The sequence below is a fragment of the Ornithodoros turicata genome, chromosome 10, assembly GCF_037126465.1.
Source record: "Ornithodoros turicata isolate Travis chromosome 10, ASM3712646v1, whole genome shotgun sequence".
In the NCBI taxonomy this organism is placed as follows: domain Eukaryota; kingdom Metazoa; phylum Arthropoda; class Arachnida; order Ixodida; family Argasidae; genus Ornithodoros; species Ornithodoros turicata.
In genome coordinates, this window is record NC_088210.1 from 9,452,025 (window position 1) to 9,467,277 (window position 15,253).

Sequence of the window (15,253 nt, forward strand, 5' to 3'; positions counted from 1 at the left end):
AAAAGGCGTACGCCTCCTGTTTTCAACAAATCAGGGCAGATAACGATATCATTCGAGATGATGGTTTGCTAGGAGCGTGCTATGCGGTGAAGTTCATTTTTAAGAGTGTAGCATCGTGTATTGCTATCGCCCCGTAATCGCCCTCAAGGGCAATATTCTATGTTACACCCCAAAAAGGCAGAATTTCACCGTTCTGTTTTTTTTTTTTTTTATATAATCAAACTCAAACTCACCGCAGAATAATACACTCAGTGTCAATCACTCCACGGAACGGCATTATCACTTTTGAAATCTGAAAGCGCGGGTCTTACGCATTTTTGCGACCATTATGTAACTGCATAAGTGACACAAAAGGAGTACACCTTCCGTTTTCAACAAACCCGGGGACAGAATGTCCAGAGGACGTCCTACGGATATACGCGCTTGATTGATTGATTTGTAAAAGCAAAAAAAAATAATAATAAACTGGTGAGAAATGGATATACGCGCTTAAGTTCAATGCTAGGCTTGAAATATCACAGAAATGGGATAATGGACCAAAAGCTCCCTATTTCCTTTCATTCTAGGAGTTTTCCACTAATGTATCTGGTGCACGCGATGTGGAGCTACTGGCCTCACACTAGTGAAGCCAAAATCTCCATTTTATTCTTTTTCTTTAAATCAATCAATCAATCCTTTCTAATGGAAACATCGAGACTCGGGACTAACACTTCCATTTTTCTTTTTACAAATCAATCAATCAATCAATCAAGGGAAAACAAATACTATACATTGCGTGTCGTATGAGCTTCCGCAAATTCGAGAGTACTGCTCGCCTCTGAGTCAAAATGGACAGTGAGGTGCCTAGCTTAATTTGATTACATATACACAGAAAACATTGAAATTAACTTACCATATACGGATAATGCCTGTGCTTACTTCTTTTGATTTGAGACATTCAGTATAGATCCATCGAAAATTTTCCTTTCATATTTTCGTTTTCCGGTTATTCAGCAATAGCCCTTATTACCAATACATAGCCAATATTGGAAGAGTCTCGGGAGTATTGGGCCAATATGCCCAGTATTTAGACAATATTGGTAAAATATTGGGCTTACTGGGCCATTATACACAATTAACAACCAACACTTGGTAAGTCCTGGGAATACAGGACCAATATTTTGCCAGTTTCGCCGACTTCTAGCCAATATTGGGCCACGAATCTGTGCTGCTTGGGTATAGATGTGCGTCGTGGAGATAACAAAGATTACGTAAACCAGGTTTCGATCAGAATATATTTATATGTGCATACAACCAAGTTCTATCCTCCTTTCGGGGTCAGCGAAACGAGACGTCTAACCCGTATACGTGTGTCATGCGCAGGCGGAGGCCCAGTACAGGCCCAAGTATCCGAGCCCATATCTACAGAAAGAAATCTTTGTGCTCAACCTGGAAGATGGCTTCTTCGGATGCCAAGTCAACGAATCTACCGAAGTTCTCCAGCTTTTCGAACTCTCGCAGCTCTGCGACGGGTCGCCACAATGCTTCCAGGGCTCGGACGAGGTAGCGAGGGATCTAAAATGCACAGACAGAAGTAAGTTACCTCTATTTCTACTGCACCCATATAGGATATAAAATGTACAGTAGAGAGGCTGAGGCAGAAGGAACAGTTCAAAGCTAATGACGTTCATGAGGTTCAGTTCATATACAGCACTTCGCCGCATAACAATGTCGACAGCCGACTGCCATTCACAATCATACCGTTCTGTTCTCTGCACTCTTAAAAATGAACTTCATCGCATAGCACACTCTTAGCCAACCATAATCTGGAATGATATCGTTATCTGCACTGATTTGTTGAAAACGGGAGGCGTACGCCTTTTTTTTTTGTGACAATTATGAACAGCATAAGTGTCACAAAAAGGGCGTACGCCTCCCGTTTTCAACAAATCAGGGCAGATAACGATATCATTCGAGATTATGGTTGGCCAGGAGCGTGCTATGCGGTGAAGTTTATTTCTAAGAATGTGATTTCTTGACGATAGGAGGTATATATACGCCCTTTTTTGGACAATTAATGCCAAATGCAAAGTGTCCGAAAAAGGCGCGAGCCTCTCATTTTCAACAAGTCAGTAGTGAGAGTGATGTCAATCGAAAAGATGGTTGCCCAAGAACATGTAATGCGGCGAAGTTCCTCTTTAGGAATGCAATCTGTGCGTGCATTTTTCCGATACCGCCGTTGACCGAGCGACTGTTACGCAGACCACTGTCACCCAAAGATGCCCCGCTGTTCCAACGGTGCCTGCCTGGATAACCTCTGTTATTGTAACGACGGCTACGGAGGCAAAGGCTGCGAAATGCCAGGTACGTGCCGTATGTCATTGTGATCGAGTTGAACGTCAACCGTTGATTTTCTCTCTTGGCCGTTCCAGATGAGAACGAGTGCAAGTACAGGCCGTGCGACGTCTTCGCCCATTGCACCAACACCATGGGCAGCTTTTATTGTTCTTGTTTCCCGGGCTACGAAGGCGACGGTTTCGACTGCCACGGTAAGCTTGCACGCAAAGCTATTCGAGTGTGGCTTCATAGTGCTACGCATTAAGCGGACACTGATGTCACTTGCGATGATCTAATAGTAGAGATGGGACGAATCCAGAACTTTCCGAATCCGAATCCGAATCCGAATCCAAGGAAGGTTTTACGAATCCACGAATCTTACGAATCTCGAATCTTTCGGCGAATCCTTTCTTCAAAAAAGAGTTCAAAAGCCACGGAAAAACTCTTCCACTGAAAAGTGTTTTGAAGCAGAATTCATATATTTGTTTAATGAAAAACAAATTAAATAATTAGCTCACTTTCAGGAGAAAACATACACATATACTTCTTCCTAAGTGTAATTTATTTAACGTGTTGTTCATCGACTACAGGAAATACATAAACTCTCAAGTCTGAATTCCTTCCATAAAATGAAGAAGGAATCAAAGCAAAACCGTGTTACTTTTAAACTTGTAATATCGGACCTTTATGTTGTGGTTTTGGGGCGCCCCGGAGGCCGTCGGTCAATGAGGCTTTCGGTGGACTCCGGAGGCACCAATTTTACGAAGGAACAAATGAACGTCGTTGGTGGATTCGAAAGATTCGATTCGCCGTTTTGGGCACTGGGATTCGGATTCGCGAATATCGAATCCGTGCCCAGGATTCGAGGATTCGATTGGCACATCCTTAATCCATAGTGTTATACATGACATTGTCCGGTAAACATAAACAAGCCCCCGCCACAACTTCCGATGCCACGAAGACTTCCGGTCCTTCCGCGACTATAAGGACGCTCGGAACCAGCCGCCACGCAGAATTATATCTTTCGCTTTCCTGATTTGTTGAAAACCGGAGGCGTACGTCATTTTGTGGCAATTTGGATTGCCACAAAAAAGGCGTATACGACCCTCTGTTTCCTCAAATCAGAAGCGATAACTGTATCAATCGGCACAGTGGTTGGCGCAGAGCGTGGTTTGCCGTGAAACCGGATGTCGTTTTGGCACCGAACCGGAAGCGGTGAAAACAGCATGTATTAAATAAATGAAATAAATAAGAAATAAATAATATATAGTAAATACGAAATGAATAAGTAAAGGGTCACTAGAGTGGAAAGATTACTCCTCGCGGAATAAAAGGTACAACAACAACAACAACTAAATCATGACTATGGCCTGGGGTGATTCACCGCTTGAGAGCAGTACCCTACCCCATTACACGAGAAGCATGAGATGTGAAATATGAAAATGAAGTTATGTGCAAAAGGTACCGTTGCTTTGCCATCAATACAAAAGGAACGATATTCATCTGTAGCGTTGTTCGTTTTTGTGATCGATAGAAAAAAGAAAAAGAAACACACAATTTATACTTTCCCTCTCCTTTTCAAGAAGCATGACAATCTGGAAAAAGCCTGCGGTTGGTTTCCTCAAACGATCTCCGGCGATGATTGGACGAATCGTTTGGGCAGACCAATAATAGCCCGCTCCGTATTCTCGCGCTTCTTAAGAAGGAGAGGGAGAGGGGAAAACATAAATTGTGTGTTTCTTTTTCTTTTTTCAATCGATCACAGAAACAAACAACGCTACAGATGAATATCGTTCCTTTTTGGTGTCAAGGCAACGATACCTTTTATTCTGCGAGGAGATATATTTCCCTTTAAATCCAAGTTCAGCAATGTGATGTCATCCACTTCAAAGGGAGAGCGCGATTGGGTGTTATCACGTTTTCAGGACTTGTTATCGTGAACTTCCTTCCGATCTACCAATACTCTCTGCATTCAACGCACGTCGATATCTTCCTTTGCGGTGCTGCACCCTAAAAAAAGCTTCACCGCATAGCGCGCTCCTTGCCAATCGCCATCGCGAATGGCACCGTTCGCTCCCCTGATTTGTTGGAGACGGAAGGCGCACGGCGTTTTGTGAGGCGTGCTCCCCGCGTTTTATACGTATCGAGAGTGATAACGTTATCATTCTGCGTACTGGTTCACCTTCAGCGTGCTATGTGGAGAAGGCACGCTCTTAAAAGAACTTCACCACATAACACATTCTGCTCCAGCCAATGCGCCGAATGATGTAGAGTTACCGCTTCTGATAAAAAAGGCTAGAGCGTGGCGTACGCCCTTTTTTGACAATTAACATAACTGCACTCTTACAACAGAACTTCACCGCATAGCATGTTCCTAGCCAACCATCATCTCGAATGACTTCGTTCTCTACCCCGATTTGCTGGAAACAGGGAGGCGTACGCCACTTTTGTGGCAATTATGAACTGCATAAGTGTCGCAAAAAAAAAGACGCCTCCCGTTTTCAACAAATCAGGGGAAAGGACGACGTCATTCGAGATTATGGTTGGCAACACTCTTAAAAAATGAACTTCACCGCATAGCACGCTCCTAGCCAACCATCATCTCGAATGATAACGTTATCTGCCCTGATTTGTTGGAAACGGGAGGCGTACGCCTTTTTTGTGATACTTATGCTGTTCATAATTGTCACAAAAATGGCGTACGCCTCCCGTTTTGAGCAGATAACGATATCATTCGAGATGATGGTTGGCTAGGAGAGTGCTATGCGGTCAAACTCATTTTTCACAGTTTGTCACAAAAGGGTGTACGCCTCCCGTTTTCAACAAATGAGGAAAGAGATAACCATATCGCTTTGAACGACGGTTCCCATCGAGCGTCCCATGCGACGAAATTTCGTGAAGAGTGCAGAATCGTTGTAAAAGTCACAGAACATCCTGCATATTGGGTCGTGAACAGTTTCCGGTTGTGCCGAATTGGAGCCGCTTTTGAGTCCGCGGTGTAGATGAGTTTACCTCCGCAGATACCAGTATTGATTTCGTAGTAATGATGTTTCGAAACGTCCTTACACTCTAAGAACATACTTTGAAGTTAGCTCTTGTCCTGTGTACTTCTTCGCCTTGTGTCTCGTTTCGTTGTCGCGCTGAGTCTTCTTGTCATGTATAAGCAGAACTTCGCCGCATAGCACACTCCTAGCGAATCATTGCCACGAATGCTAGGGTTATAGCTTCTGGTAGAAGTACAAGGGTGCAGGCGAGCTGGTACATTGTAAAACGACGATAAAAACCGGAGACACGGAACAGAAAAAAAAACAACACGACACGTTCTCTGACACGTTCTCACTGTTAAGACAGAACGTGTCGTGTTGTCTTTTTTCTGTTCCGTGTCTCCGGTTTTTATCGTCGTTGTATAGCTTCTGATTCGAAGAGAGAGCGAGAGAGGTGTCAATTTGGATATATAATAATTAGAGAGCGGATTTGTAGGCCCTAACAGGCTGCCCCACTCCCCCCCATCGGAACGGCTGTGGTCTCCTGATAAGCTGAGAAAGGGGGCGTACACCTTTTTATCTATCAACTTGCCTGTGAGGCCGACAACGGCGAGCCCTTTCAGAACCACTAAAACCACCTATCTATCAACTTTCCTTCCAATCGGAAGATAAAATTATACGATTCTCAAGGTTGGTTGCAACGAAGAGCGCAACCTGATAGTGCCCGCTTTCTGATGAGAATTGACACAAAAAGGCGTACACCCCCCCCCCCCCCCTGCCCTTTCAAATCAGAAGCGATAGCCCTATAATTCGTGACAATGATTAGAGCAGGGCGTGCTATGCGGTATTTAGAGTGTACGGTCGGGTCACCACCGCTAATCTGCACTGTTCGAACAGAACTTTACCAGATAACACTTGTGGAAAAGTACGGGGCGTACGCCTTTTTATGACAATTACCTTATACTCTTAAAAATGAACTTCACCGCATAGCACGCTGCTAGCCAACCATAATCTCGAATGATATCGTTATCTGCCCTGATTTGTTGAAAACGGGAGGCGTACGCCTTTTCTGTGACACTTATGCTGTTCATAATTGTCACAACAAAGGCGTACGCCCCCCGTTTTCAACAAATCAGGGCAGATAGCGATATCATTCGAGATGATGGTTGGCTAGGTGCGTGCTATGTGGTGAAGTTCATTTCTAAGAGTGTAACTGCACAATTGTCACAAAAAAGGCGTTGGGCTCCCGTTTACGGTGGAGGGACGATGCCATTCGGGGATTATGGATGCCTATTATATGAGCGTGTTATGCCTGTTGAAGTTCTATTTTTTAAAGTGCAACAACACACACTCTAAGACACGTCCTGCCGCTACTTTTGCTGGAAGGCCCTTTCGTGGAGAAACGTCCCTGCCCATCACGTTTCATACGTTACCGTACGAGGCGTTTCGGCTTCTATTCCTAGAGTGCGTCACGGGCCGCTGCACACGCGTTGCGCACTCACTTCCGGGACGTTCCGGGTGCCCTTCGGCCATGTGAAGACGGCCGTCGAGCAAATCTCGCTCATCTACCGTGCAATTACGTATTCTCTCGACAATGAACCCCGCTCCTCGACGGGCTTTTGTTAACAGAAGTCGCGTTACTTCTCGGGCTATACGGTGCGCTGGTTCGGTGATGAGGCGCACTATTAAGTGTGTACTCAGTGTTGATTCCGTGAGTGTGGGACTTTGACGTTGAAGGACGCAGCCCGCATGATGTGATCCAGAACGTGTATACGCAGTGTTGTCTGGATGACGTTCAACGGAGGCCGGTATTTTCAATGTAGCCGTTATCTATATACGGTGACATTTACGGATTGGGAGGAAACAGTTTCGTCCCATGAAATGATGATGATGATGAGAGTGGTGGCAATAAAGAACAATATGTAGATGTAGCCCCAACCGAACGTGAGGTCAGCTATATATACTCGAGAGCGATTATGTAAGAGCCCATGACTAGTAAAGCGTTAAAATGATGTCTCCCTCTGTTTGTAAAGAGCGTGCAAGTGAACGTTGTGAAATCTGTCGATGGAGAGCACAGGCCAATTCCCCGACATTTTCACGACATCAAAAGGTCTACCTGATATGGAATATATGGCACATGGAAGCACCAGTTGATTCCTACAACAGCTCACATCCGTGAGATATTCGGCCATTTTTGGTCACTTCAGCCCATACTGAAGTTAAACTGAATGGTCGAGACGTTTTACGTGTCGTACATTTACCACCGTGCTATCACGCTAAGAACGACACTCGGCAGTGGGACTATATGTTCGTCAGCATGACGTCACTAACGGGGAGCATAGACCCAAAATGGACGCATCGATGAGCCCCAAATAACTGCGGTGTAACAAAACTCTTTAAAGGGAGACTTCGCAAGGATTCGAAAAAAAGAAACTTGGGTGAGCATCATACCGAACACGAATCACCCCCTCGATACCGAATACAACATCCGCATTCATTTTGCACGAGTAATTAATTTGCGATAGATGACAATAGCAAACCGAAACCGAAATGCGAGGAGCAGAAACCCTACTGCGGTTCGTCCGGAGGAGGATACCGTGACGTCACCCAGCATTGTCGTCTGCTTCGAAACCTGCATTCTCCCTTGTCGGATGGCGGATGATGTGAGGGGCCCTATTCTCGTCAAAGTAATCAACCTCGATTACTTTGTGTCTCGCCTGTCATTGGTTCGTACGTGAAGAAGGCGTGAAGAACAGAAATGAATGTCACGCGCCCTCAACCAATAGTCGAGCTCTTGATCCTGCACTCTTCATGCTCTATCTACTTTATCACGAAGATTGCAGGTTCAAGAGGTGGACTAACGGTTGAGGGCGCGTGACATTCATTTCTATTCACGCCTTCTTCACGTAACGACCAATGACAGGTGAGACACAAAGTAATCGAGGTCGATTACTTTGACGAGAGTAGGGCTCAGTGTGTTGCTTTCAGTGCCCCCTCGTTTCACAGAGGCGAAGCGTTCTCTTCGTAATATGTTCGTTTGAATAAAATCTGCGCAGTTTTGAAACGTGACATTACGTACACATGTTCCTGACACCCCAAAGGTTACGGATATACCCCAACTTTTGTGGTGATTTTTTTGCGGAGTCCCACTTTAAGATACCTTCTCTCAGAACAGAACTTCACCGCGTAGCACGTTGTGCGCCAACCACTTCCACGAATGATGGGTATCTCTTCTGATTTGAACAGAGAGAGGGGCGTACGCCTTTTGGTAGCAACTATCATATATCCCAATTGCTACAAAAAGACGTACGCCCTTCTCGCTCTTCGAATCAGAAGCGGTAATCCTGTCACTCGTGGCAATGGTTGGTGGACAACGTGCTATGCGGTGAAGTTCTGTTCTGAGAGTGTATAACACCTCTATGCTTCATTTCGTGCATGCACCTTTGTCGAGCGTCGTATGAGCGGCTAGCCAGTGTACTACCCTAGCCAGACGGCAAACCTAAGGCCGTTTGCGCAACGGCCATAACTACACCTGTAGCCCAACTATCATTTCGAGGGACATCGTTTTCTGCCCTAATTTGTTGAAAACATGAGGTGCATTTTTGTTACAATTATGCAGTTCATAATTGTCACAAAAAAAGGCGTACACCTCCAATTTTCAACTAATCAGGGCAGAGAACGATGGCATTCGAAATGATGGTTGGGCTACGGATGAAGTTATGGCCGTTCCGCTAACGGCCTTAAGTTTGCCGTCTGACTAGGGCATATATTGCGATTTGCTAGAAACGCAGAAAAGAGAGACGACGTTTCAACATAATTGAGGGACGAACGTAAGGCTTCTTCCGAACACGGCTAATGAAGCCATTCGGAGTGTGTGTGGCGACCTTATGCCCAGCCTTTTCTGGAAAGTTCATGGAACCTGGCGGGGCATGCAAAAAGGGGTGCCATGCGCGTCCAATCTGGCTGCTCGTTCACGTTCGCCGACGAGCACGATTCTTGACAGGCGAGCCGCGCTCCCAAGGTCAACGAGGACGGCCAAGAAAATGCTTCGTAGGCGGAGTGTGTCCCTCACGGACGCCACTTTGATTCTTCTTTGCAGACATCAATGAGTGCGAGATCCCTGCCCTGGCGGCGCTCTGCGTGGACAACGCCGAATGCTGCAACCTGCCCGGCCACTACGTGTGCAAATGCCGGCCGGGATTCACGGGAAATGCCACCGTCGCCTGCGATGGTCAGTGCCACCTCACTCTACGGGGATACGAGTTCGCATTAAAAAGAAAACAGAAAGCATCCGTATGGTGCTTAGTTGGGTTAGGTTAATACACTCTTAAAAATGAACTTCACCGCAGAGCACGATCCTGGTCAACCATAATCTCGAATGATATCGTTATCTGCCCTGATTTGTTGAACACGGGAGGCGTACGCCTTTTTTGTGACAATTATGAACAGCATAAGTGTCACAAAAAAGGCGTACGCCCCCCCTCCCCCCGTTTTCAACAAATCAGGGCAAATAACGATATCATTCGAGACGGTGGTCGACTAGTAGCGTGCTCTGCGGGGAAGTTCATTTTTAAGAGTGTAGGTTAGGTTAGGTTGGGTTGGGTTAGGTTAGGTTGGGTTAGGTTAGGTTAGGTTAGGCGATAGGGCTCTTCGGCAGCAGACCGTTGTGTTTCCTTTGTTCATTCTTGCTGTTGTGCCGTTTTCAAGCTGCATGACAGTGATATTGATGGCTCGTACCTGTTCATGGTTATTGATGTTGCATGCAGCCTCACGCTTCACGAAAGTCCCCTTCTTAGGATGCTAACTATCGATAACAAAATCAAAAATATGCGCTTTAGAAAACGCCCTGCTATATCTCTCGATTTTCGATGCCATAGCAGTACCAGAATCGAAGACCGAGTGTTGACCTGTGAGACGTCAACCGGAAAAGGTCGGGCACCTTGGGTATAAACTTTCGATGCCCTTCAGAAAGCTAGCGCCATCACATCTGAGTAGGGGGGCAGGGGGAAGAAAAATATTTAGAAAAAAATCTCAGACTGGCCCGGGGGGGAGGGGGGGGATAGCGTGCCGGGCGGCGCGCCGGGAAGTTTCCCGGTAAGGTCTATGGCCAGTCTGCCCCTGTTTCTGGGAATCAATTACTTAAATCCGATACCTTCCGTGGTAGAAGAAAATAGAGCTGGAGATATCAGGTTATGTTGCGTGGCTGCGCACGGCAAAGTGATCTATGATCGTTGACTTATGAATTCGGCATGTAACACTCACAGTTTATTTCCATAAACTAGGTGGCAAATTTCCTCAGTCATCGCAGAAATGTTATAGCAGTGTATATACCCGTTGCTACGAATTATACCAATGAGAATACCGACCTAATACTGTACAACCACACAGAAGGTTATAGCAGTTCAGGGAGCGCGGCGGGATATTTTTTTTTTTTAATTCCGTGTTATCGCCGCGAAGCAACTGTGGCTATATAAGTGGCGTACAGATGTGGACAGATGGGGAGAGGACAACAGGAAAGAGTGGGGGACAGGTGGTTAGTATGCGACCTGGGCCGACTTCAGGGGGAAGTGTGCGGACATTTGTCAGGAAAGTCTTCGGGAAAACCTCAGACAGCACAGCCGGTGGTAGGATTCGAACCCACCACCTCCCAGTTTTCAAGCACCGGATCGTTAGCAGTGACGAAAAAAAAAAAACAAAAAAAAACAGAGTTTAGCACATGTTTTCGGAAAACCCTTCGCAAAGCCACGAGCAATTAAGTGAACCCTCTTTCTTCTTCTTCTTTTTTTTTTCTCCACCAGGGCGTAGCAAGCCGACATAGGTCTGGCTGACCTCTCCTTGCGTGGACGCCACCTCCTGTTTATTAAACTTATATATACCCCCCCCCCCGCCCCTCTGCAGGGGCGGATCAAAACCCTCGGTTTGGGGGAGGGGGAGCGGTTTCTTTGTCGGAGCGCGTAGTGGGAGAGGGGGAAATTCAATGTATAAACTGATGTTTGGGGGGCGATCGCCCCCCGTCTTGGATCCGCCACTGACTCTGTGCCTAAACAACATGTCGCTAGCGAAATTCCCGCTTCTCAGATCTTATCTCCCGGGTACGGGTTGTGTGATAAAAAAAAAAAAAAACATACACCACACGACACCTGGCTACAGCACAGGAACAAAACAAACCTAACGTTGGTGCGCAGACATAAAATAAGTATTTAAAGAGATGGAAACATTTATTTTACTGAAAAACAAGCTTTCGGACGGAGTCCATCCTTCATCAGGTGCGATACATTGAACACTTGGTAGAGATATTTATACTAATGTACATCAGAGAAAGGGGACAAAGAAGGTGGTGAGGAGGAAATACAAATTCTTATTAGAGAGGACTGAGGGCGCGAAAAAGAAAATACAAAAGAAAGCGATGTACAGTAGGAGCGTTACCGGATTACCGGAGTTACCGTTCCGGTAACGCTCCTACGCTCCTTTCTAATAAGAATTTGTATCTCCTCCTCCCCCCACCACCGTATTTGTCCCCTTTCTCTGATGTACATTAGTATAAATATGTCCACCAAGTGTTCAGTGTAACGCACCGGATGAAGGACGGACTCCTTCCGAAAGCTTGTTTTTCAGTAAAATAAATGTTTCAATCTCTTTAAAGGAGTACAGAAGGCCATCCAAAAAATTTTCAGATTAAGACATCTGATGAAAGTGTGTGTGTCATTATACCGAATAGCGCGAAAGGTTTTGATGTGTCCAATTTGTTTCCCAGAAAAAAAACTCACATAAACATAGTTCCGCGCGTTCACCCTTAACTCGCCACTCCAGCTATAACGAGGATGAGGAGGTATGATGGCACGTCACCGATGACGGCATAAGGGGACTCGTTCTGGTTTGCCGGTCAGTGGGGGTCAGCGCCTTGTCCCTTTGCCGCCGTAAACCTGTTTTGGAAGTTTTCCCGGAGAATTGGGGATAGAAGGAGCGGCCGAAGCATTACCGAGGGGGCAAGGAGAAAGGCTTTATCAGAACCCCGAACAGCCGAGTAGCAGACGACAGCGGAGTAGCAGACAACACTTCTCTAGGCCAATCGGCGAGCGTTCTCCTTATAGCGTCAGCGCGAGGTTCTAGGCAGATCACAGGCTGGTACTGCTCTTCACCACCGTTGCGCACGGTCGCTTTTTGCGGCGTATTTTAAATTCAATTTCTGCGATAATTCTGACTCTGTGGTGTAAATTACTTCGCATGGTGCATCTTACTGGCAAACTTAACAGTTTTATAGGAAGAAAACTGGGTGTTAAAAATGACTTCTGTGCTACTTTAAAAAGTTATTTTATTCACCTTGCGAGTGCTGGACTTCTCCCATTTTATGCGCAGACATCGACGAATGCCTGGAGCCCCACGCGTGCGGCACCAATGCCAAGTGCCAGAATGTTCCGGGCAGCTACGCCTGCTATTGTCCTCCTGGTTACACCGGCGACCCCGTCACCGAGTGTTACGGTAATGATACACGCTTAAAGGGCAACCTCCATGGAGCGAATGTACAGCGAAAAAGCTGCGAACTTCGCTCAGCGTCGGACGCCCTGCGCGAGGCGTCAAAAATGTGAGCGTCCGCCGCCGATCTGCCCGTGCCAGATATTTTCGTCCAGCGTCCGCGATTCCGGAAGCGTCAACTGCAGATGAACCAATCAAAGTGCTCTTCCGCTACGAATCTACGCCAGATCGCCTGCACGTGGTCGTCTGCTCTCGTGAATCATCGTCATCGTCACTCTTCTTGCAACTGGATGCTGTCGTCTGCTCGCTGTTTCGCCAACTGCATCGTTAGAACGTGAGGCATTCTTTGCCAAGAAACATATTTTCTGTTCGCAGAAGTGAATATGCTTTTCAGTACGTTACTGGGCGCATCTTTTCAGACAGATGTTGGATTTAGTTGCAAAATTTGTGACATTAAATGCACTTTTTCGAGCAATTGATTTCACTAAGCTTTCACCTGGCAACAGTGACATCACAGCATGACTTCCCGACGCCGTCCTCTGGTTTTTCGCTCCATGGAGCTGGTGCCGGCGAACAACTGGCGGCGGAACGCGCGTGGCAGTCTGCCGCGCGAACTTCGTCGCAAAAATTCGCTCCATGGAGGTTGCCCTTTAATGCGCGCGGCCCAGTAAACTGCCGTACTAACCGAGCTTCCTCAACAGACATGGACGAGTGCCGCAGCAGCCCGTGCGGTCCGAACTCGGTGTGTCGGAACAACGTCGGTGGCTACACGTGCGAGTGCCTGGCTGGGTACCGGTCCGCTGGTCGGCCGGAGCTCGGCTGTGCCGACGTGGACGAGTGCCTGTCCCCGGACTTTCCTTGCGGAACCGGCGCTACCTGCGTCAACACTCCCGGAAGCTTCTACTGTCACTGCCCACCGGGATTCACGGGCAATCCGAAACTGGCATGCCAAGGTATATACTGCGCTGCCCCCTTTTCCTTACTATCTATCTACAGGGTGAATTTAGCGAAGGTTACACATTTCGAACGCGTCGTAAAAAAATAGAAGGTGACGTCTCTTGCGCTTTCAAACTTTGCACACTTGTAGTAATTTGTCTCGAGTTTTATCGATGTTTGTTTTTAAACGGTATCATTTTGTAGAATAAAAGTTAGAAACCAATCAAATTCTCACCCCGTGCATTTTCTATGACCTTATACTGACCACAAACCACCAATGAAAGATGAAAGTCACTGAAAAGGTTAGCCAGCTCTAGGGGTCGAACCCACATCTTCTGGATTACCGGTCCAGGGCTCTACCAGGGCTCGATAATCCAGAAGATGTGGGTTCGATCCCTACAGCTGGCGAACCTTTCCAGTGACTTTCACCTTTCATCGTTGATTTCATAGGCAACTTGAGGCTTTGTTTGTATCTGTCCCTTCTATGTTGTTCCAGCCTCAGAACATCAGTTTCTCTCTTGCACAAACCACCGTTTTTTCCTCTGTCTGCTTCACGTTCATATCACCACGTATAGATGCCGCTGTCTCGAAACCCTGCATCTGGTCCATCTGGTTGTTAGTTGTTCCATAGGTTTTGGTTTCGCTTCGTCTGTAGGCAGCGCCACCTATACGCGGTGATATGAACGTGAAGCAGACAGAGGAAAAAATGGCGGTTTGCCTGCGGTATAGGCCATAGGAAATGCACGGGCTGAGAATTTGCTTTGTTTCTATTTTTTTTCTACAAATTGATAATATTTAAAAAAGAATAAGGGTAAAACTTTGGGCGAATGTATCAGTCTGCAAAGTTTGAAGCGCCGGAGACATTATCTTATATTTTTACGACTCGATCGAAATGATGTGTAACCTTCGTTAAATTCACCCTGTATGTGCAGTGCTAATTGGGAACTTGTCATTGCAGACATCAACGAGTGTCCGTACGCCTGTGGTCCGAACACGGACTGCACCAACACCGAAGGAAGCTACATCTGCCGCTGTAAGCCTGGTTGCATCGGTGATCCCAATTCCCCGGAGGGATGTCGCGGTAGGTGTTCGTCGATAGCTCGAATTAAAAATTTCCAACTCCGTATGGATGAAGTCAACAGAGTTGCGCTACAAAGGCAGTTAAACTGTGACACTCGGGTGAATGAGCTTGCTTCCGGTTGGTCTCTGAATACGGTCTCGGCTATGTGGCATTGTCGTAGTCAGGGGGGGGGGTGGGGAGGCCAAGCCCCCCTCCCCCCCCCAGCCCCGAAATTGTATACCGTTGCTAGTGCATTTCAGTGAGGAAAATGAGGGTAAAATGATCCTCCCCCATGTAAAGTCCCCGTAGAGCCCTTCCCCAAATATTGCTTGCCCACATCGCGTTTCAAAAATGTTTACATTTCAAACGTTGATACCCAGTAACTTGAAGGAACACAACAGACCAAGAACAAAGACAGAAGAAATTGACAGGATCGGCACGTTGAGGCTTGTGCAGTGACGTCATGTTTGGTCACGTGACATTG

General features: G+C 46.6%; 1 protein-coding gene across 1 annotated transcript in view; it reads left to right on the forward strand.

The window, feature by feature from the left end:
- Positions 1–15,253, forward strand: part of LOC135370150 (uncharacterized) — a 185,475-nt gene that overhangs the window by 55,076 nt on the left and 115,146 nt on the right. The window contains exons 3-9 of the mRNA XM_064603843.1: positions 1,363–1,573; positions 2,242–2,343; positions 2,412–2,528; positions 9,400–9,531; positions 12,657–12,779; positions 13,475–13,726; positions 14,668–14,790. Of these exons, the coding sequence (XP_064459913.1) occupies positions 1,363–1,573; positions 2,242–2,343; positions 2,412–2,528; positions 9,400–9,531; positions 12,657–12,779; positions 13,475–13,726; positions 14,668–14,790 (1,060 nt within the window). The remainder of the gene's footprint in view (positions 1–1,362; positions 1,574–2,241; positions 2,344–2,411; positions 2,529–9,399; positions 9,532–12,656; positions 12,780–13,474; positions 13,727–14,667; positions 14,791–15,253) is intronic.